The sequence below is a fragment of the Danio rerio genome, chromosome 6, assembly GCF_052040795.2.
Source record: "Danio rerio strain M-AB ecotype USA chromosome 6, GRCz13ab, whole genome shotgun sequence".
Taxonomy (NCBI): Eukaryota; Metazoa; Chordata; class Actinopteri; order Cypriniformes; family Danionidae; genus Danio; species Danio rerio.
This window is the reverse complement of record NC_141026.1, coordinates 10,677,557-10,701,856: the sequence shown is the minus strand read 5'-3', so window position 1 is coordinate 10,701,856 and position 24,300 is coordinate 10,677,557. Positions and strand designations below refer to the sequence as shown.

Below are 24,300 nucleotides of genomic sequence, written 5' to 3'. Positions count from 1 at the left end.
GAATGTAATTCCTGTTTGAAGAAATGAGCCAAACCAAATGAGAAAAACTGCAATACAATTTGTTGAATTCATTACTGGTGATATTCAAATGCGTTTTTTGAAAAATTGATTAAATCTGCATTATTTGTCAGTGTTATTGTACAAATCTTTTTTTTTAACTCTGTTTTTGACAGTTGTGTAAAATTGTTGAAGCCAAACCATAAACAAATTTAATTTCAAATTTAATTAAAGCCCTTTCAAGGACCCGTGTTTGTTTTTAAGCATTTTCCAGGCCTTAAATCCATGTCTGAAATTCAAGTACTTTTGAATACTTTCAAGAAGTGTGGGAACCCTGAAGAATAAATTATATTTATATTTATTATAATAATAACTTTACAGTATTTCACAGTATTTGACACGTTTATTTATTCTTATTTATTTATTCTGAAACATAAAAAACTCCTTTTAACTAACAGGATACATTCTCAAACAGAATTACACGCACATTACAAACAAAAAGCAAACCTGAATGTTCCAAAACCGTGCATCTTGCCATCTTTCCACTGGCCTTGATAATGATCACAGCTGTTCAGGGTTTTATTGGACACAACGTAATCTCCAAAACTGTGCAGAAAACAACAGTGAAATATTTCCAGGAATAGAAAGCATGCAATGTCAGCATAACAATCTGAAAAACACATTACTACTAACCCATCTTCAAAGCCGTTCTTGAATGTCCCCGTGTACATTCGTCCATCTGGCCATTTGACCACGCCCCTAAAACCCAAACACAGCCAATGATCATCTTCTCTTTTCTTTTTTTTTTTGGAAGTAGACATTGGCACCAACAATATTTGGTTCCATTTAAAAATGCGAATTAAATTTATGCGCAAATTGGAATATCCATAAAAGATGTGCAAATAAAGCAGTGTTTCCATTCAATAAGTCAAAGAGAATAAAATCGGCACTTCCTGATTAACCAGGCGCCAAACGTCAAAAGTAAAAACGGAATTTGCTGTGGTATGAAAAGCTGCGTGAATCTTTTTTTCATTTGATAAAGGACTAACGCCTCAGTAGACAAATGCCGACACGCAATAAACGAAAACGTAGCTATTGACCTACCGCCCATGGGGTTTCCCTGAGACCCATCGGCCATCATATTTGGCATCCTTTAGCCGACTGTCTTTGTAGAAGGTGTAGGATGCTGTCCGGGAGATGGGTGGATCTGCTCTCTGCGTCACCCCTGTAGAAGGAGGTATCCCATCATGCCCCAATCCACTGAGCGCCTGCTCTACCGCTTGGTTTATAGAACGAAGCCACTTTGCCTGGAAAGCAGAACATCCGCGTTTAGTCAACTAGACGGTTTTCTGAAAAGCTTATAATCATTCAAAGTCAAGTCTACTTTTTCAGCTGGTGATGAAGCCAGCAGAGCGAAGCTTTCCTCAGGCGAAGTCACTTTTAGGCCATATCTGCGGAGAAACAACACAATTATCATGCAAAATCAACCTTTGGAAGCTGTTTGGACAGTCATGTGTGTAGTATAGTGTGTACACAGCCATATTAGAGTAGTATAAACACATTAAGTCCTTTTTTATATTCTAATGGTAAATCAGATCCAAATTAGGGCTGCACGATATTGGACAAATCTAACATTGCGATATTTTTTTATTCTGCGATATAAATTAAGATATGAATACAATTTCACAAGAAGAGGACATATTGGGAGGATATAGTATAGAAGTGCAAAAATAAAATATAAACAATCTACAAACATATAGAAATTTAATAAAGAGGAAGGTACAAATGAAATAAACAGCATCTTTTTATTTTTGAAAGAGCCAAACTGTATTTAGGTATACAGTAATTGAATAATCAAATGTAAAACAATGATGCATAGTTTTCGTTTTATAAACAATTCAATGAAATTAATCGTTATTAATTAAGCAAAGTTACAATTTCTTATGTCTGAATGCTTTTAAAACCCAGACACAGTCACAGGCTTCAAAAAAACACTTGCGAAATTATAAATAATAGTCCGGACTTAGCATTGCGTGTATGCGTGATGTGACTATTGTGAGTGATCACATTCCGATATTGATGCTGAAACAATATATTGAGCAGCTTTAATCCAAATGCTAGCGATTTTAATGTAGCAGTTATCTCTGCCTATCGAATTGATTGATAGGCGTGTATTACCATGTCTCAGTATAAACGTGTATTATCAAGTCCAACCAACAGGATTTGCAAAGAAACTAGGATTAAAAGATCTGTTCTAACTCTCTGTGATCAGCTGCAACTCAAGAATGAGTTTTACAAGGTTAAACGTTTTTAAAACAGTGCATATTTGTAATAAAGACAGTAAAATCGCTATGTAATTCATTACCATAGGAATCACAAAATCTGCATAGTGTCAGTACAACTGCATACAAGGACACTACAATCAAACAACAGAAGTCTCGGTTTGTGGATGTTGAATCATGTTTATTTGTACAGTAGCATAATGGATATCCATACAGCAGCATACACTCACTGGCCACTTTATTAGGTCCACCTTACTAGTACCGGGTTGGACCACCTTTTGCATTCAGAACTGCCCTAATCCTTTGTGGCATAGATTCAACAAGGTACTGGTAATATTTCTGAGAGATTTTGGTCAATATTGACATGATAGCATCACACAGTTGCTGCAGATTTGTTGGCTGCACATCCATGATGTAAATCTCCCGTTCCACCACATCCCAAAGGTGGATTGAGCTCTGGTGACCGTGGAGGCCATTTGAGTACAGTGAACTCATTGTCATGTTCGAGAAACCAGTCTGAGATGATTCGCGCTTCATGACATGGTGTGTTAACCTGCTGCAAATACACACCATTACACCACCACCAGCCTGAATTGTTGATACAAGGCAGGATGGATCCATGCTTTCATGTTGTTAGCACCAAATTCTGACCCAACCATTCGAATGTCGGAGCAGAAATTGAGACTCATCAGACCGGGCAACATTTTTCCAATCTTCTATTGTCCAAATTTGGTGAGCCTGTGTGTATTGTAGCATCAGTTTCCTGTTCTTAGCTCACAGAAGTAGCAGCCGGTGTGGTCTTCTGTTGCTGTAGCCTATCTGCCTCAAGGTTGAAAGTGTTGTGCGTTCAGAGATGCTCTTACGCATACCTCGGTTGTAACGAGTGGTTATTTGAGTTACTGTTGCTTTTCTATCAGCTCCTCTGCTAAAAAAACAGCTTAAACCAGCATAGGCTGGTTTGCTGGTTTTAGCTGGTTGACCAGCCTGGTTTTGGATGGGTTTTGGTCATTTCCAGGCTGGTTTCCAGCTATTTCCAGCCTGGTCTTAGCTGGTCAGGCTGGGAGATGACCAGCTAAAACCAGCTTGATCAGCCTAACCAGGCTGTGAGCCCAGCCAAAACCAGCTGTGTCCAGCTTAAACCTGGCAGGTCAAGCTGGTTTTAGCTGGTCATTTTCCAGTCTGACCAGCTAAGACCAGGCTGGAAATGGCCAAAACCCCTCTAAAACCAGGCTGTTCAACCAGCTAAAACCAACCAACCAGCTTAGGCTGGTTTAAGCTGGATTTTTCAGCAGGGTTGAACCAGTCTGGCCATTGTCCTCTGACCTCTGGCAACAACAAGGCATTTGCGCTTACAGAACTGCCGCTCACTGGATATTTCCTCTTTTTTGGACCATTCTCTGTAAAACCTAAAGAGGGTTGTGCGTGAAAGCTGGTTGTGCGTGTTTCTGAAATACTCAGACCAGCGTGTCTGGCACCAACAACCATGCCACGTTCAAAGTCACTTAAATCACCTTTCTTCCCCATTCTGATGCTTGGATTGAACTACAGCAGATCATCTTGACCATGTCTACATGCCTAAAAGTAGCTGGTGAGTGTATACTTATATCCTGTCACATTTGCTGCAAGTAGCAAAAACGTGTGTATGTGTGTGGCTCATTCATCGTAGCAGAAAGTCTGAATAAACTCTATAACAACTACTTCAAATAACCATTGGGAAACTTTCTGGCTCAACCTTACTGCAGTATTTTCGACTCAGAAACTGGATCTCTGCCTCATTTGAGTCGCTGTCTGTGTCTGTCATTGTGCTGCGTTTATCTAACACATTAGAAGCAGACACGTATATTGGTATGGGGGACAGAAAGAAACTCCCTAGATCATTTGCAAAACATTTCTGACCCCAAAATTGACACATTCCGCAGGGTATAATGTAGGGTCTGATGGGCATTTTGAGCTGAAACTTCAAACACATTCTGAAGACACCAAAGGCTTATTTTACATCTTGTATAAGGGGCTCTCTTTAAGACACATAAAACACAATTTATAGTAAAAATAAAAGTGATTGCTTCACTCACACGCCTGTGCTCTCCTCAGAAATTGGCTCCACCCACAGCGTAGCCAATGGAAAAATGTGATGGGTGGAAAACTGTAAAAATTTGATACAAATGTAACATTGTAACACAACTTATGCAAGAACAATATGCAGACAATCCATTCCCTGGGATTTACACTACTGCTGATTCAGATGCACAGTGTATTATTGCTATGGTAGTTGTCAGTAAATTTTAAGAGATTTGTATATAGATTGATATAATAGGCATTACATCACATTTGCCTTAAAGGGACAGCTCAACAAAAAAATTACATTTCCTCACAGTCAAGTGGTTCTTTCACTTTTATGAATTTGTTGAACTCAAAACAAAGTATTATGAAGAAATCTTAGAAAAAAAGCAGCACTTGACATCAATAGTATCAACAAAAATATACTATAGACTACCTGACAAAAGTCTCGTCACCTATCCACGTTTTAGGAACAACAAATAATAACTTGATTTCTAGTTGATCATTTGGTATCAGAAGTGGCTGATATGAAAGGCAAAGGCCTCTATATTACGCTTATTTTATCAAAATAAAATATGATCATGTCTTGATTTTTAATTATTTAATTAGGACAGTAAGATCTGACTTTGCGTTGACAAAAGTCTTGTCACTTAACATAAATGATGTACAGTATTGAATATACTGTAAAGTCATGGTGCAGTGGAGAAATAATTAACATTGTGTATGACTCCCATGGGCTTGGAGGACAGTATCCATACATCTGTGCAATGACTCAAATAACTTATTAATAAAGTCATCTGGAATGGCAGAGAAAGCGTTCTTGCAGGACTCCCAGAGTTCATCAAGATTATTTGGATTCATGTTTAATGCCTCTTCCTTCATCTTACCCCAGACATGCTCAATAATATTTATATCTGGTGACTGGGCTGGCCAGTCCTCCAGCACCTTGACCTTCATGCTTTTAGGATCATTGATGTGGAGGTTGAAGTATGAGAAGCAGCGCTATCCTGCTGAAGAGTTTGCCCTCTCCTGTGGTTTGTAATGTAATGGCCATCATCTCTGCACTTCTCCCACATGCACCCATGCTGAATGTAACACCAAACCATGATTTTTTCTTTACCAAACTGACTGATTTCTGTGAGAATCTTGGCTTCATGTTGGCTCCAATAGTATTTCTGCACTATTAGTGATGATTGGGATGCAGTTTAATAGATGATTCATCTGAAAAATCTACCTTCTGTCACTTTTCCAAATGATCAACTAGAGGTCAAGTTATTATTTGTTGCTCTTACAACTGGGATCGTTAACAAGCCTTTGTAAGGTAGTGTAAGAGTCAATAGCTATTCTTTCAAGCATTCTTCAGAATATCTTGTTTTGTGTTCAACAGTTTTGTGTGAACTATCCCTTTGATGTACGTATAAACAAAAACGAATAACATTATTTCAATGTAATCTTTGGCAAAGGCCAAATTAAATATCAGTTTCTCATACTGTATATCATTACATAACTGTTCAAAACTTTGTGGTTTAAATTTTGAAGTAAAATTAGTGCTTTTAAGGGCTATTTTTATTCATTTTTAGCAGCCATTAGAAGCTAAAATAAAACTAAATACAATACTGTAACATTTAAAGGGCTGCAATTAGTGTTTTATTTTAGTGGTAAAAGATAATAGAATACTACAGAATAAATATACAACTTAATGGTGTCAAAACAAGTAAGTTATAAGATATTCTATGACAGTAGCATTTGAAAATTAAAAATGCTGAACAAATGGTTCTTTTTTTCCCCAAAGGATGAAAAAGGTGTAATGCTGTAAAGGTCAAACAGACACATACAAACACTCTATGAGGTATCAAAGGGAGCAAAACAGAGCAAAATAATGAATTATCATGTCAAATACTCACTGACACATTCACTAGTACAGCACTCAGCATTAAACAGAACCACTACTGTTTAACATAAACCGTCCAGCACAACATGCCCTCTATCACAACCAGATACAGGTACATTTATGCAGAGGTGCTTTATCAGATCTGTAACAAAGGGTTTACAAGCAGGAAGCCTCAGAATGAACCCAGACAGATGTACTGTCATCTTACTAAGCTTTCAAACACACCAAAAAACAAGACATTTTAGAAAAGGTAGACTCTAAATGGGAATTCTAATCAAAATCTACAGTTTCAAACTGAACTCTGTTACAAATACTACATCATTTTAGATAATAACATTCTTTAAAGGAATATTCTGGGTTAAATGCAACTTAAGCGGTGTATCGCTTTGACTCATCCATCAGTTTAAAGTGCATCCGGAAAGTATTCATAGAGCTTCACTTTTTCCACATTTGTTATGTTACAGCCTTTTTCTAAAATGGATTAAATTCATTTATTTCCTCAAAATTTTACACACAATACCCCATAATGACAATGTGAAGAAAGATTTCTTGAAATTGTTGCAAGTTTATAAAAAATAAATAAATAAATCACATGTATATAAGTATTCAAAGCCTTTACCTGTGAAGCTCTAAATTGAGCTCAGGTACATTCTGTTTCCACTAATCATTCTGAGATGTTTCAGCAGCTTAATTGGAGTTCACCTGTGGTAAATTCAGTTGATTGGACATGATTTGAGGCATACACCTGTCTATATAAGGTCCCAGGGTTGACAGTGCATGTCAAAGCACAAACCAAGCATGAAGACAAAGGAATTGTCTGTAGACCTCCGAGACAGGATTGTCTCGAGCCACAAGGCTGTGGGAAGGGAAACTTACAGAAAAATTCTGCTGCTCTGAAAGTTTCAATGAGCAAAGTTGCCTCCATTATCCATAAGTGGAAAATGTTTGGAACCACAAGGACTCTTTCTAGAGCTGGCCAGCCATCTAAGCTGAGTGACTGGGGAAGAAGGCACCGCTCATCACCAGGCTAATACCATCCCTACAGTGAAGCATGGTGGTGGCAGTGTTTTGCTGTGGGGATGTTTTTCAGCAGCATTAACTGGAAGACTAATCAGGATAGAGGGAAAGATGAATGCAGCAATGTACAGAGACATCCTGAATGAAAACCTGCTTCAGAGTGCTCTTGACCTCAGACTGGGGCAATGTTTCATCTTCCAGCAGGACAATGACCCAAAGCACACTGCCTAAATATTAATGAAGTGCCTTCACAACAACTCGGTGAATGTGCTAGAGTGGCCCAGCCAGAGCCCAGACCTAAATCCTATTATAGAATTTTGAGGAAATAAATGAATTTAATCCATTTTGGAATAAGACTGTAACATAAAAAAATGTGGAAAAAGTGAAGCACTATAAATACTTTCCGCATACACTGTATATAGTTGAAATATGTTGTTGTTTTAAAAAAAATTACAGATCTTTAAAAAAATACCAAAAAATAAATACTTACTAAACTTATTTTATTTAAATGAAAATGGAAATTAGAAAACATAAAGAATTAATAAAATATAAAAGCATTTCTCAATAGTTATGTTTCTGTCCACATATTTTAATATTTATTTTTTATCACAAAAAATGTCAAGATGCACATAAGATCTTAAAATGCATATATAAAACTTATTCAAACAGTCAGAGCTGCTAATTTTTCATACAATATTACAATATTCACAAACTACTTTGTACCAAATGAATTCCTAACTGTGCTACTTAAAACTCATAGAACAGAAGATGCGACTGGTCCGCTAATTAGTTCATTTATTCAGTCTTAATTATTGCTGTTTTAGTTGTCAAAGGCTATCATCAATTGTTGATAATGTTTTTGCAAACATCATTCATCTAAACACAAGATAAAAAGACAGCAATTGCTTTTGCTATCTGTCTGTGCGCTCCACGAGGCACAAGTCAGCTAAATTATATTAGAAAAGAGGACCTAACGCTTCCCTGGATACACAAATGTTCATTTTTATTATTAATAAATGCACCAGTTTCCCAAGACATGACATATTCGTTTCCTTGGAATAGAAGCGGTTCTTAATAATTATTTGTATTATATTGTAATTTTCCACATAACTGTCATTCACGAATTTGGATGAAAAATTGCTAATATTGCTTAACATACACATATTTCTTTGTTTTAAATGCAGGATGAGCCTAAATTAGCCTGTAATTTAATTCTAATCAATCAGATTCCCTAAGTAAAGTTTGATTTAACTGGGAATATTCCTTTAACAAAAGTATTGGTCAAACACTACAGCTGTAGGGTGCATCCTTGGGCACTAGGGGACAGTCTGCTATTGGGAAACTCTTTATTCATATACGGTCCATACTTACAAGACTCTTATAGGGGACCATACCCTACCAAAACAAAGATAAACATCACTACAATATCAGTCATTGGAAACAGATTGTTAGTCTGGTCCTATAAGCGAATGAAAAGCAGAAGTGAAAACATTGTGTAAGGAAAAAAAAGGATGAGATTAACAGAAAAGGCAGAGATAGAGCTGAAATGAAACTGAAATGATAGTAAAAGGGATGTGTAAAGACAAAGAGCAAACCTGAGCATGAACGAGTGCGTCGTTGAAGAGGATGAACCAGTTGACGGAAAAACGGCCTGCGTTTTGAAGAGTCAAAGCCTTATTACTGCTTTCACAGATCAGCCGACGAGACGGTTTACGCAGAGAGTCCTGAAAGAAGAAAAGACTTTATTAATTAACAACCCAAAGTCATTGGAAAAGTATGGCTTAGCCTATGATTTTTACAAAACGCAAAGTATGTTTTGTTGCACGTTTCAGAAGATAAATCCACTAGAGGGCGCTATTTACAGTTTTACAAATCTAAAATACGTCGCTTCTGGTTAGTTTTGTTACCCGTTACAGATACACGTCTTTTTTGTTCATGTCGACAAGAAGGTTGGGCTTGTGCGAAATGTAATTTTCAGTCCTGCTTCCGCAAAAATTCTGCCCCCATCCTTTAAAATATATTTTATTTTTCTACCGCCTGCAATATTCAAGTTTTGTCCCCCACCCACCCCCAAAATCCCACAGGTACACACATAAGTTGTTTTATTTTCACTGCTTCGTCCCGCTAGTCTATTTGTTTCACGTGCTTCCATTTTCAAGTTAAATAAAAAAGAAACAAAAAACAAAAATGTTGAGTTTAATTACATGGAATGATGAACAAGAACATAGAAATACAGTTAGAACGGTTCGAAATAGGCTATATATTTATATAAATAAACATTGATTTCTCAAACGGTCAAACAGAAAAGCATGTGGCCTAAAGGCTGATTAATACTTCTGCGTCAAGCGCACACGTATGCTACGGCTCAGCCTATGTGTGGACGCATAGCCCTCATCGTGGCCGTCGGCGTCTCTAACGCGCACCTCTCAAAAAATGTAACTACACGTCGCAACGGTGCACTGTGCAAGCTCTATGATTAATCGGCTTGGTGGCGCTGATTAGTGTGGGTGAGATCGAGAGCCGCGCGAGTCCATTGGAGTGAGTGTTTACAAGTGTGGAGTCCCGTGAAGGAGCTCCAGATGAAAAGTTTTGTATTGTGTTTACCTCATGATTAAAGTTGTTGCATGTTTGCCGGTTCCTGCCTCAAAATGAGCGAGTTTGAGCCACTTGTACGTTAAGGAAGCGTTCAGAAAAAACAAAACACCAGCGAAGAAACTCGACACAGAGGAACATAAACACATCACTGCCAACTAGCGTTTCAGAAGTGTTATTGCAGAGCAACAGAAACAATGCGCAGAAGTATAAATGCACAGCAACGCACGCTGCATGCGCCGTGGGTCATGCCAATCACTTGACGCAGAAATATAAAACAGGCTTAATGAAATAAAAACTATGTGCACAGCATAAAGAGCACTTGGATGTCTGCTGTGCATTAAACTGACAGGTGTGTGACAGGTAAAGCCCTTCACTCACGGTCATCTTTCCAGGAAAACTCTTCCAGAAGTGGAGCGTGTATTCAGCTTCCTTCCTTCTCCTCTTTAGATGAAGAGCCATGGATTCGAACTTTGAGCAAGCATCCTGCAGCTTCTGATAGTCCACAGAACTCTGTCACACACACAGACAAATATCAATTATAAGAAACAAAAAGTAGTCTGCATGCATTATTGTTATTTTCAATTTTTATATGACGCTGTTATCTCTTTTATTTTACAATTACACATAAAACATGAATAATAACGTGGCGAAGAAAAAAGTGTTTTACATGACAAAACAATTAATAATATTTGATAAATGTTGAGCACAAAATAAACAAATTAATTAATATACACAAATATTTATTATTTGCTGAATACATTTTATTTGTGTATGTAAACAAAAATGTTGACATTCTTTAAAATAAATAATAGATAATAACAATTAAAAAAAATCTTTATATAGAGAGAAAAATACTTAAAGATAAATATAAATAAAAAATAAAAAATATATTATTTTAATATATTATTATAATTTATTATTAATAAAATATACAAACAAACAAATTAAGAATTTATCAATAATAATATTGTTTGGCAGAATATATTTATAAATATATTTAAGTTTTTCTTGTTAAGGGAGATGTTACCATGGCAAATGTTCAGATGTTACCATGCATAAACAAACAAACAAACAAACAAACAAACAAACCAAATAAATAAATATTTAAATAAATAAAAAATAGGAATATATAAATAAGCATAAATAAGAATAAAAATAAGAAATCAAATACACAATAGTACAAATTACGAGAAAAGACATTCATTTATTATGCATAAACACTTTTCATGACTAAAGAAATTAATAAATACTAACTATACTAATTATAATATTAATATATTGTTCTAATATAAACATTTATTCCAAAATGAATGTAAATATGAACCCACCACCTCATAGCAGGTAGCTAGTTTGAGCAGCAGTCGTCCATATTCATGCAGGTGTTTTATGGGCAGGTAAAAGAGATGCGCCAGAACATCTGCCAAGGTCAAACCCTCTTCAGAACATTCAGACAACCTCTGAACAACCTCTGCTCCTTTCCCAAACACATCACTTCATACAGAGTCAGATACATAGATTATTAATTACAATCTGACATACAGTATATTAACATTTGTACTATGCAAAACCAGCATTCTTGAGCAATACATATAACTATCTTTCAATTTTTGGAGAAAATGTAAAATCTGACACACAGACACACTTACTGGCAAGGTTTGACAAGGGCTTGAAATCCTCCCATGACTAAAAGATCACCAACTGCAGAAGAGTACCTGTAGAACACAATGACTGCGTTTACATGGACATCAGAAATTAAATTATTTACCTTGATCTAAATAAGGCAGTAATATGATTAAGGTGTTTATATAAGTTGATTTTAGAATGTTTTCATTTTAGTACGTTTTAAAAAGTTGTTTATTTTTTTGTTCCGTTGAACCCAAAATCTTAAACTGGCTTAGAACAAGTCAAGGGTTATTAACTGATGACAGAATTTTTATGTGAGGGTGAACTATCCCTTCACGTGGCTGCAAAGAGATTCCAAAGAAAAATTTCAACAGAGAATCCCATGATATTTTAGGGTTTTATCGGAAGGCATCCTCCCGCTCTCCCTCACAAAGTTTATACGGAAGTAACTAAAACTGCAATTCATCAAAATTCCACTAGTCCTGGCTCCATAATAGAGCAGATTTTTTGAGCCCACTGTTAAAATGGCCAGCTTTACAGCAGAAAAAAAAGTGTTTATAGCCTTGTACAAAGAACAATTTTGGTTCATATAGCTAATATTACCTTCATGACAACCACGAGGGGGTGAATTTTTTTTAGAACTCATCCGTTTCATTTATACTAAGTTACATTAAGTCTGCCTGATTAAAGGCGTGGCCACTTGAGTGACAGCTATGTCTCGCTGGTCACCGTCACTTCACCTCATCTGATTCCGGCTGATTAGCCGCTGAACTCGGCATCTACATTGTATTTTTGTTTTGTTTTATGTGGCTTTACACAGTCAGTTGCCTTTTGGAATTATTTCTTATAATTATCAGATGATATGGCATGCTGTGTGCACTTAATTGTGCTCACAAACCATTCACGTGGCCTCCATTTCACAGGTGAGTGAAATTATATACTTACTGTATACACCATCTCTATAAATGTATTTGTTTTATTTAAGATCATTTATCATTTATATTTTTCTTTAGACCTGTAATGCACTCCAGAATCTGACAGGTTGAATAGCTGTAGGCTCTAGAACAGTCATCTCAAGTATTGTCATACAGTGTTATGCCTGGATTTCATAATTAGACTTGCATTTACTAACACAAACTATATTTGAAGTGTTTGGAAGTAATTTGCATTTTCCTCCTGTAGAAAAACATCATAAAAACAATGCTCAGTGGCTCAATGTATTACAACAGTGTTTTAAAAGACTAAACACTTTATATAGTATACAAGCAAGCACATGTGGTCAGAACAAAAATGAGTCGCAGGTAATGAACTATTAAGCGTTTCTCCCAAAGAAAAGTCTGTCAAAGCAAAATGCTAGCAGGCATCTGTAGCTCTATGCCGATGGTTGGCCACACCCACTCGTAGCTTCATTTGCGCTCTTTAGAAACCTATGGGTGACGTCACGGATACTATGTCCATTTTTTTTACAGTCTATAAGTTTTACTAAGTTTCATCAATTAAAACTCAATGGCATTTAAAGGTTTTCTAGGACCTCACACATTCAGAACTGAATAAAATTATCAGATTCTGAATCAAAGTTTTTCATTCTTATAAAATCATGACTTCTCTTTAAAAAATTGTTAAGCCTAAGCCTAAATTTATGATCATCTAAAACCACTTAATAGGACCACTGAGATATTGTCTGATAAACTTAATTTAAAACTAATTGAGACACTACAAGTTAAAGTATTCTGATTTTTAGATTAGCAGTTGTCATATGCTTTTTGTGTAGAATAACTGTTATTGTGTCCCCAAAATATGCCTGAAGTTTCATCTCGAAATACCTAATGGATAATTTATTATCATGTTGTAAATTCCAATTTTTAGCAGAAGGAAAACATCACATATTTTTTGTGTGTCTCTTTAAATGCAAATGAGCTGTTTTTCTCCACTCCTTTCCAAAAAAAAAGTGTGTTGCAAAAAATATTTGTGCTTTGTAACTTTACAGACCTTTTTTATGCTAAAAAAGCAACATTGCACACTACAGGAAGCTGAATGTAAAAACAAAAAAAGATCTTTTTTGATATAGTCTTAACTGTGATGTCATAAATTTAAACTTAAAATCATTTTTTTTTTCAAGTAAACCAGTGTTGATGGACTGAAGAAACTATTTTATGTTACGAAATTTAGAGTATGTTAAAACAGCACAGTTAACCATTTAATTGCTGTTTCCCAACATATGTCCTCTTTAATGAGCACAGGGGTAAAAACAGTTATTCGATCTGTAGTAGTAACCAGTTTATTTAGACTGCTTAATTGTGTGTTTGTGCTTTATACTTACTCTGAATATGTGTCCAGGAACAGATGTGCATCTTCAAGAATAACAAGACCTCGGATGTCTCGTGAACGCTGCAGGAACGAGGTCAGAGAGGCCGAGTTTTGACCCGTGAGCTGAGACAGTCGACTCAATCGACCAATCAGATTCTGCAACAGCCCTGCAGATGACTGACCCAGGGCAGAGCTTAGAGAATCTAAACATAAATGTAAAAAAAAAATAATAATAAAAATGAGAATAAAAAAGATCAAACTGTTAATCAGATATACAGGAAAGTAATGTATTTATACTGTATTATATAAAATATTTTATTATATTTTATGTTATCATAATGTATTATATATATATATATATATATATATATATATATATATATATATATATATATATATATATATATATATATATATATATATATATATATATATATATATATGTATATATATATATATTTTATTATGTAATTATAATGTATTATATTATGTATATATATATATATATATATATATATATATATATATATATATATATATATATATTATATATATTATATTATATTATATTATATTATATTATATTATATTTTATTTTATTTTATTTTATTATATTATATTTTATTATATTATATTATATTAATTACATGAATCATTTAATTTTATTTGTTTTTATTTCTATGTAATATTTTTTCATTTTAAACAGTTGGATTAATTTTATTCTACTATAATTAAATATTGCAACATTTTTGGTGCTTTCCTAATATGCAAATTTGACAATATCAATTAATTAATATTTCAGCCAATTATGGAGCTATAATTAAACAACAGATATCATTGGTAAGCACATAAACTCAATATCTCTAGTAAAATGGTTTATATGCTATATTTTTATATGTTAAATGTTTATAGTTTTAGTTAAGGGTAATACACTTGATGCTAATATTACATTTTTCATTTTAAATTAAATATATATATATATATCAATATAAATATTTCAATATATATATATATATATATATATATATATATATATATATATATATATATATATATATATATATATATATATATATATATATATATATATAGTTAACAACAGTGTTTGCATATACTAAGCATTGATTTCAGCTGTTTTACTTCCACTAAACGTGCCGCTGAATAAGACGATACTTGTGTAGATTTCCAGGGCTATAATGAAGATGCAAATAAAGGTCTAAATCAGTGTACAAAACAAGCAATTGTCACACACAGTCATACCCAGCTTGAGCAATGGCTGGAGCAGAAGACTCTTGATATTGCTGAGTTTGCAGTAATATTTTCTCTCTGCAGCCGCCAGCTCATGCAGACTAGCAATAAAACCCATGACATTACAATCCGTCAGCGCTGCACACGTCCGTCCACCTGCATACACACTGCTTACATAGCCCAACTGCAACACAAAAAGATCATGTAGAGTCAACTCAAACAATAGTGATAACACCACATCGAGGTAAAGAATTTATAATACAATAATAATTGAAACAATCAGGGAACAATTTTGGTTGATCCCCCTTAGCAGCAACAACTGCAACCAAGCATTTTCAATAACTTGCAATGAGTCTGTTACAGCACTGTGGAGGAATTTTGGCCGAGTCTTCTTTTCAAAATTGTTGGAGTTCAGTCACAATGAAGAATTTTTGAGCACATACCACCTTTTTAATATCATGCCACAGCATCTCAATTGGATTCAGATCAGAACTACGACTAGGCCACTCCAAAGTCTAAAGTTTTGACTTCAAATTTTGGTCATTCATCTTTTCAGAATTGTTGCAATTCAGCCACAATAAAGGATTTTAACACAAACCACCTTTTTTAATGTCATGCCACAGCATCTCAATTGGATTCAGGTCAGGACTATGACTAGGCCACTCCAAAGTCTACAATTTAGACTCCAAATTTTGGTCATTCATCTTTTCAGAATTGTTGCAATTCAGCCACAATGAAGGATATTTAAACACAAACCAACTTTTTAATGTCATGCCACAGCTTCTCATTTGGATTCAGGTCAGGACTATGACTAGGCCATTCCAAAGTCTACAATTTAGACTCCAAATTTTGGTCATTCATCTTTTCAGAATTGTTGCAATTCAGCCACAATGAAGGATATTTAAACACAAACCAACTTTTTAATGTCATGCCTCAGCATCTCATTTGGATTCAGGTCAGGACTATGACTAGGCCACTCCAAAGTCTACAATTTTGACTCCAAATTTTGGTCATTCCTCCATTTAGAATTGTTGGAATTCAGCCACAATAAAGGATTTTGAGCACAAACCACCATTTTAATGTCATGCCACAGCATCTCAATTGGATTCAGGTCAGGACTATGACTAGGCCACTCCAAAGTCTACAATTTAGACTCCAAATTTTGGTCATTCATCTTTTCAGAATTGTTGCAATTCAGCCACAATGAAGGATATTTAAACACAAACCAACTTTTTAATGTCATGCCACAGCTTCTCATTTGGATTCAGGTCAGGACTATGACTAGGCCACTCCAAAGTCTACAATTTTGACTCCAAATTTTGGTCATTCCTCCATTCAGAATTGTTGGAATTCAGCCACAATAAAGGATTTTGAGCACAAACCACCATTTTAATGTCATGCCACAGCATCTCAATTGGATTCAGGTCAGGACTATGACTAGGCCACTCCAAAGTCTACAATTTAGACTCCAAATTTTGGTCATTCATCTTTTCAGAATTGTTGCAATTCAGCCACAATGAAGGATATTTAAACACAAACCAACTTTTTAATGTCATGCCTCAGCATCTCATTTGGATTCAGGTCAGGACTATGACTAGGCCACTCCAAAGTCTACAATTTTGACTCCAAATTTTGGTCATTCCTCCATTTAGAATTGTTGGAATTCAGCCACAATAAAGGATTTTGAGAACAAACCACCATTTTAATGTCATGCCACAGCATCTTAATTGGATTCAGGTCAGGACTATGACTAGGCCACTCCAAAGTCTACAATTTAGACTCCAAATTTTGGTCATTCATCTTTTCAGAATTGTTGCAATTCAGCCACAATGAAGGATATTTAAACACAAACCAACTTTTTAATGTCATGCCACAGCTTCTCATTTGGATTCAGGTCAGGACTATGACTAGGCCACTCCAAAGTCTACAATTTTGACTCCAAATTTTGGTCATTCCTCCATTCAGAATTGTTGGAATTCAGCCACAATAAAGGATTTTGAGCACAAACCGCCATTTTAATGTCATGCCACAGCATCTCAATTGGATTCAGGTCAGGACTATGACTAGGCCACTCCAAAGTCTACAATTTAGACTCCAAATTTTGGTCATTCATCTTTTCAGAATTGTTGCAATTCAGCCACAATGAAGGATATTTAAACACAAACCAACTTTTTAATGTCATGCCTCAGCATCTCATTTGGATTCAGGTCAGGACTATGACTAGGCCACTCCAAAGTCTACAATTTTGACTCCAAATTTTGGTCATTCCTCCATTTAGAATTGTTGGAATTCAGCCACAATAAAGGATTTTGAGCACAAACCACCATTTTAATGTCATGCCACAGCATCTCAATTGGATTCAGGTGAGGACTATGACTAGGCCACTCCAAAGTCTTCATTTTGTTTTTAATTTTGCAATATCGTCCTGCTGCAAAACCCAAGTTCGCTTCATCTTGAGGTCACCAACAGTGGGCCAGATGTTCTCCTTCATGATATTTTAGTGCAAAGGTTTTTTTTTTATACATTGCTATGTAGTTTTGGATTTTATTTCCTCTTAATAATAAAAACCTTAATTTAATTAAAACTTTTATCAAAATTTATGAAAAATCTATTAAAATGTTTTCTGCAATAAATACATTTTAATAGTAGCTTTCAATCACCTATTGTAAGTGCTAACAATCTTTATTTGAACCATTAAGCTGTCTTCAAATTTAAGCCTTTATGTATACTAAATCTTCATGTTCATGTTCAGTGTTCATAACATAACTATTATTCCAGTACTTTTGTGATAATTAAAACTTCAGTATAGGAAATAATAATAATGCTGGTAGAAATGACTCTCTGGTTCTAACGCAGATTTAAATGTACAGTTTGATTATTGAAGGAATATTAAAGATGAAAATTGTGACCGTTTATATTTAACACTGCAGCAGTATTTGAATCTAGACTGCAATTTTTTTATCGATTAATCGACTTTCCCTACAAAAAAATGATTTAAAGTGATGTTGATGATGAGAAGACTTGCTTACATTCATACAGAAGGGCAGCAGCACAGGTTGTTGCGTGTATTCTGCAGTCTGCTCCTCTTCCTCTGTTGGCTCCGGCACCTCCTTCACCTGCTGTCCGCTGTAGTACAGGATTGGCTGAATACAGTCTCCGTCAGCCAATAAGAGAGTGTGCTGCTGACCTGCCCCAATATCCCACACACGAATCCCATCTGACAGCTGCGCAAAGACAAAAGAGGAGAAACAAAAAGCAAAACAGTCAGGAATCTGGATGTTGTCCATTCTTTCATTCATTTATTGACACATCAGGCACTTATGGCAATTTCATAGTAAGATCAATATACATAAAAATTTTACATGATAAGAACAACTTCATGTTTCATAAAGAGATGACACACAAACATATACAGTTGAAGTCAGAATTATTAGCCCCCCTTTGAATTTGTTTGTCTTTTTTAAATATTTTTCAAATTATGTTACAGAGCAAGGAAATTTTCACAGTATGTCTGATAATGTTTTTTCTTCTAGAGAAAGTCTTGTTTGGTTTAAAAGGAATAAAAGCAGTTTTTAATTTTTTAAAAACCATTTTAGGGTCAAAATTATTAGCCCCTTTAAGCTATATTGTTTCTACAGAACAAACCATCGTTACACAATGACTTGCCTAATTACCCTAACCTGCCTAGTTAACCTAATTACCTAGTTAAGCCTTTAAATGCCACTTTAAGCTGTATAGAAGTGTCTTGAAAAATATCTAGTCAAATATTATTTACTATCATCATGGCAAAGATTAAATAAATCAGTTATTAGAAATTAGTTATTAAAACTATTATGATTAGAAATGTGTTGAAAAATCTGCTCTCCGTTAAACAGAAATTGGGGAAAAAAATAAACAGGGGGGGCTAATAACTCTGACTTTAACTTTATATAGAAATAAATAAGTAAAATTCACAAAAAACTGTATATTAAAAGTTAAATAGAATTTTTTTTATTTAATATTTGATAAATCCATATGTTGTCCTTACAAATTTGGCAACTGGCAGGGACCTTAATGAACTAAACTTCATTTACTGGTATAAGGTAGTAAACTGACACTGGTAAAGCAATGCAATCACAATTGATATCCAGTTGTTGTGATTTTTTTTGCATATGCAACTTTCCTATAGACATTATATAGGTCATTGCCATTGTGAAAAAAAAAATTAAAAATTGTGAGTATGGGACAGCACGGTGGCGCAGTGGGTAGAGCTCTCGCCTCAAAGCAAGAAGGTCGCTGGTTCGAGCCTCAGCTGGGTCAGTTGGCATTTCTGTGTGGAGTTTGCATGTTCTGCATGTCTGGTTTCCCCCACAAGTCCAAAGACATGAGGTATAGGGGAATTGGGTAAGCTAAATTGTCCGTAGTGTATGTTTGTGAATGGAATTGTATATGTGTTTCCCAGAGATGGGTTGCAGCTGGAAGGGCATCCACTGCGTGAAAACATGTTCTGGCTAAGTTCGCAGTTTATTTCGCTGTGGCGACCCCTGATTAATCAAGGGACTAAGCCGAAAAGAAAATGAGTGAATGAATGATTTTTAGTTGATAGAAACATTTTGAGGATACATTAATCCAAGCTTGTGAGCACAGTGAAAAGCTGATGTTTGCCTTTTTTTTGTTGCTGTTTGTTTTTCAACTGCAAAAATGTTTTATGCGCTGACCTCAAAGGAGGAGAAATTATCGTATTTTTAATTGTGCAAATACAAACTTTTTCTGTTTTGTAATCGTAGTTGATGTTATACAATTAGAATGACTTAATTTAAACAAATTTTTAAAGCATAATTTAAAAGTAAATGAACTACAATTTTAGAAATACTATTTTCATAAAATTAAATAGGTATAAATGTACATATAAATAGGTAAAAGAAATATAATTAAATGTAATTTCAATATTATGAGTTAAACATTGGGGAAACACGGTGGCTCCATGGATAGCACTGTCGCCTCACAGCAAGAAGGTCGCAGGTTTTAGTCCCGGCTGGGTCAGTTGGCATTTCTGTGTGGAGTTCTCCCGTGATGGCATGGGTTTTCTCTAGTGGCTCCGGTTTCTTCCGCATTAAATGAGTTAAATATTATAACAATATAATTAATCCTTCTTCACTACTTCATTAAGGCTCAAAAATTGCCAAGATTTTTCTTTTAAGCTTACAGGGAGTCAATTTATTTGCTAAAATAAAATCTGTCAAACTTAAAACCCTTCAAAAGCCAGAGTGCCATGCCTTGTGACATTTTATTTCTGCTTTTGTAATTTTGTTCTCTTTTATGCAAATGTGTACAAATACCTTGGTCAAGTGAGGGAAGGTGGTGGGCGATTCCATGTGTCCCAGCTGTCCAGAAGTGTTACAACCCCAGGAGAAAACCTGCCACACACATCGCACACACATTACAGGCGGATTAATATGATACAGACTCGCCAGGCAACAGAAGAGTAACAGCTAAGCGAACTGTATCACCTGTGACTGTGCTGTCAGAGCGAGAGAGTGATGAGCCCCTGCAGCCACTTTCAGCACCTCCTTACCATTTAGACTCTTTACACAATCAGGCTGCAGTCTAAAAATAAACAGAAAGACAAACAAATCACTAATTTAAGTTCCCACAGATTGTCCTCATTTTAGCAGAGCATATGAAAAATTGAACACCCTGTAATGTTATGTAACTCATGAGATGTGACTGGAGCTCCTTGTGCCTCCATGGATGATGGAAAGACCTTGACCTGAAAGGAGGTGATCATCATGCCTAACACTTCTGTCTAACAGTTCTGTCTGCAAAACAGCATTGAAAATGTCTTCTGGAGCAATTGGGACCGCCTATTTATGTTTTAACCACAAAAGACACATTGCTAGCATTTGTAACGTGCTGCTAGCATGTTTCCAGCTTGCTTTTCACACAACTAGCATATTTCTTACATGGTATACCAAGATGCTAACATCTTTTAGCAATTACTTTGCACATTTTAACATGTTGTTAGCACAATTCAACAAGTTGCTAACATGTTTTAGCCCAATTCTGCTACATTTGAACAACTTCCTAATGTTACTAATTTTTAACAAGTTAGCCATTACTATAAGCTTGTATTGCTCAAGTATGTTTAATTTGCTAACAAATATTACACAATGCTAGCATGTACTGACACCTGGTTAACAATGGCTTATATTTGGTTTTCAAAAATAAGTATGTTTTAAGATCTTGGTACAATGTTTCTGACATTTTTCTGAACATTATTGGTATATTTTAGCATGTTCTAGTAAAATGCTATTATGTTTTAACAAATGAAGCTTTTTTTTACAAATTCATAATGCATGAATAAGTCAATAACACAAGTTGCTAGGATGGTTTACGATGTGTCTAGATGTTGGTAACACTTTTAACAAGTTGCTAATATTTTAGTAAGTTGCTACGATGTTTTAAGGCGTTTGTCATGTTTTAGCATTTTACTCTTTTATTATGGTTTGTTACCTGCGCATTTAAACAAGACTTTAACATGTTTTATCACATTGCTAGCATGTTTTAACAAGTAACTAATGTTTTTGTCATTTCTTATACAATTTAACAAGTTGCTACTGCTAGCATTTTTTGCCAATTAGTTTTATAAGAAAAGTTACTAGCATGTTCTGTCATGTTGCTAACATGTTCAAGTATACTGGTAACAATTTCTGTTTAGCTGGAAAGTTAACATGTTCTAAGATCCTAATGGCATGTGTTTCGCATTTTTTTATTAACACATTAAAATATTATTATGTTTTAAGATCTTGGTACAATGTTTTTGCCATTTTTCTGCATATTATTAGCATATTCTACCAAAATGCTACCATGTTTTAACAAATGTAGCTTGTTTTAACAACATAGTAAAGCATGAATAAGTCAATATCACAAGTTGCAAGTGTGTTTTGCCATGTTTCTAGATGTTGGTAACACTTTTAATAAGTTGCTAACATTATGGTAAGTTGTTAAGATGGTTTACGAAGTTTGAAATGCCTTAAGTAAACAAAATGTCTTAGCAAACTGCTAGTATGTTTTAGCAATTTTCTTTTTGTTATGGTTTGTTACCTGCACATTTAAACATGACATTATTGTCTTTTATCACATTGCTAGCATGTTTTAACAAGTAGCTAATGTTTTTTGTTGTTTCTTATAGATTTCAAGAAGTTACGTGCATTTTTAGCTTGTTTGCCAATTAAATTTATTAGGAAAGTTACTAGCATGCTCTGTCATGTTGCTAACATGTTCTAGTATACTGGTAACAATTTCTGTTTAGCTGGAAAGTTAACATGTTCAAAGATCCTAATGGCACCTGTTTCTCATTTTCATGCGCATTAACACATTAAAATATTAGTATGTTTTAAGATCTTGGTACAATGTTTTTGCCATTTTTCTGCATATTATTAGCATATTCTACCAACATGCTACCATGTTTTAACAAATGTAGCTTGTTTTAACAACTTTGTAAAGCATAAATAAGTAAATAACACAAGTTGCAAGTGTGTTTTGCCATGTTTCTAGATGTTGGTAACACTTTTAACAAGTTAAAAGTAACAAGCTAACATTATGGTAAGTTGTTAAGATGGTTTACAAAGTTTGTAATGCATTAAGTAAACAAAATGTCTTAGCAAACTGCTAGTATGTTTTAGCATCTTTCTTTTTGTTATGGTTTGTAAATCTGCACATTTAAACATGACATTATTGTATTTTATCACATTGCTAGCACGTTCTAACAAGTAGCTAAGTTGCTAGCATTTTTAGCATGTTTGCCAATTTGTTTTACTAGGCACATTAATAACATGTTCTAGTATACAGTAGCCAATTCCTGTTTAGTCAAAATGTTAGCATGTTTTTAGCATTTCCGTGACACTAACGTTTTAAAATATTAGTAGGTTTTAAGATCTTGGTAGAATGTTTCTGCCATTTTTTTGACATAATGTTAGCATATTTTAGCATGTTCTACTAAAATGCTACTATTTTAACAACTGAACTTGCTTTAACAAATCTGTAATGCTTGAATAAGTCAAAAACATATGTTGCAAGCATATTTTACCATGTTTCTGGATATTAGTAACACTTTTAACAAGTTGCTAACATTGTATTAAGTTGCTAACGTGTTAGGAAAGACTGGAGCTACACATGGCTCCCCGCTGATGTTAAAGACTCTGACCTGGGAAGGAGGTCTCCATGTCCAAGTTGTCCATCCTGGCCTTGTCCCCAGCTCCACACCTCCGTCTGTAAGGAAGGCAGGTGGGCATCAGTCTCAGGTATACCACCTGAAGCGAGCGGGACAGCCCGCATACGGGGGCGACTTGTTCTCCGTAGGAGGCGAGGAGATACTGAGAGAGTGTGAAGGAGAAAGAGAATCAACAACACAAAACACCTTCAAAGAAACCTGCAACATTAATATCTAAAGCCTGAATGTATTCTACATGTACTAATAAGACAAAAAGCCTTGTTCAGATTGTTCAAAGTGCAAATCTGATTTTTCTGCTTTAATATTAACCAAACATCCGCTCAAACATTTGATTGATATATATTGTGATAAAATCATGTGAGATAAAAATAAATATGCATTTGTATTGTATTTTACTCATTTATATACAAACAGTAGATCTTATAAAGATCGTCCAAATCAACAAACCAAATCCTATTTTTGTGCATATCAGATTGGAATCCCACCATATTTAATCATATTTCGGTAAGACTTTGCAATAAAGTAAAGTCTTAAATAAAGCTCAGTATTAATTAATGTCAGTTAATGAATTTCCTAACATAAACAAACAATGAATAATATATTTATTACAGTGTTTATGTTAGTTTACGTTAGTTGCTCATTGTTAGCTCATGTTAATTTAAGGTGCATGCATTAGCAAATGTTAAACTATGATTAATAAATGCTGTTCATGTAATGTTTGTAATTAATTCAGTTTTCTAAATACAATAATGAAAATTACCTGATAAAACCTTTTTGAAACGTGTGACCCATAATTTAAGGAATCCTGTTCATTCTGAATGTATTAATCAGATTTCTAGCAGTTATTATTATTTTTTTTGCCTGTAACTTTGATGCACAAATACACATAATTTGAACTGGCAGTGCGAACAAAGATAATAATAAATCATAAGGAAATCATAAGGAAAAGCAACTTATGGCAGTTTGTTCCTCATTGAATATGCATAGTTTGGTTCTGCCATACAAGCACAAACACAGAGCATAGGAAAATTCACATGAATCATTTAACAGCACAAAGACTTGGCCAACCT

The 24,300-nt window shown here is 34.7% G+C and overlaps 1 protein-coding gene across 14 annotated transcripts in view; it reads right to left on the bottom strand.

Annotated features, from left to right (window-relative positions):
- als2b (alsin Rho guanine nucleotide exchange factor ALS2 b) overlaps window positions 1-24,300 on the bottom strand; it is a 64,932-nt gene that overhangs the window by 24,754 nt on the left and 15,878 nt on the right. For 5 of the 14 annotated variants that reach the window (XM_087256690.1, XM_087256697.1, XM_087256692.1 and 2 more), the window contains 16 exons: window positions 23,204-23,372; window positions 20,508-20,604; window positions 20,337-20,414; window positions 18,048-18,242; window positions 15,031-15,202; window positions 13,784-13,973; window positions 11,487-11,552; window positions 11,169-11,331; window positions 10,219-10,350; window positions 8,841-8,969; window positions 8,617-8,640; window positions 4,352-4,422; window positions 1,382-1,448; window positions 1,102-1,304; window positions 691-756; window positions 505-603 (listed from right to left, as the gene is read on the bottom strand). In XM_087256690.1, coding sequence (XP_087112816.1) covers window positions 505-603; window positions 691-756; window positions 1,102-1,304; window positions 1,382-1,448; window positions 4,352-4,422; window positions 8,617-8,640; window positions 8,841-8,969; window positions 10,219-10,350; window positions 11,169-11,331; window positions 11,487-11,552; window positions 13,784-13,973; window positions 15,031-15,202; window positions 18,048-18,242; window positions 20,337-20,414; window positions 20,508-20,604; window positions 23,204-23,372 — 1,921 coding nt within the window. The remainder of the gene's footprint in view (window positions 1-504; window positions 604-690; window positions 757-1,101; window positions 1,305-1,381; window positions 1,449-4,351; window positions 4,423-8,616; window positions 8,641-8,840; window positions 8,970-10,218; window positions 10,351-11,168; window positions 11,332-11,486; window positions 11,553-13,783; window positions 13,974-15,030; window positions 15,203-18,047; window positions 18,243-20,336; window positions 20,415-20,507; window positions 20,605-23,203; window positions 23,373-24,300) is intronic. The other 9 variants (XM_087256700.1, XM_087256695.1, XM_087256693.1 and 6 more) reach the window with 3 other exon arrangements.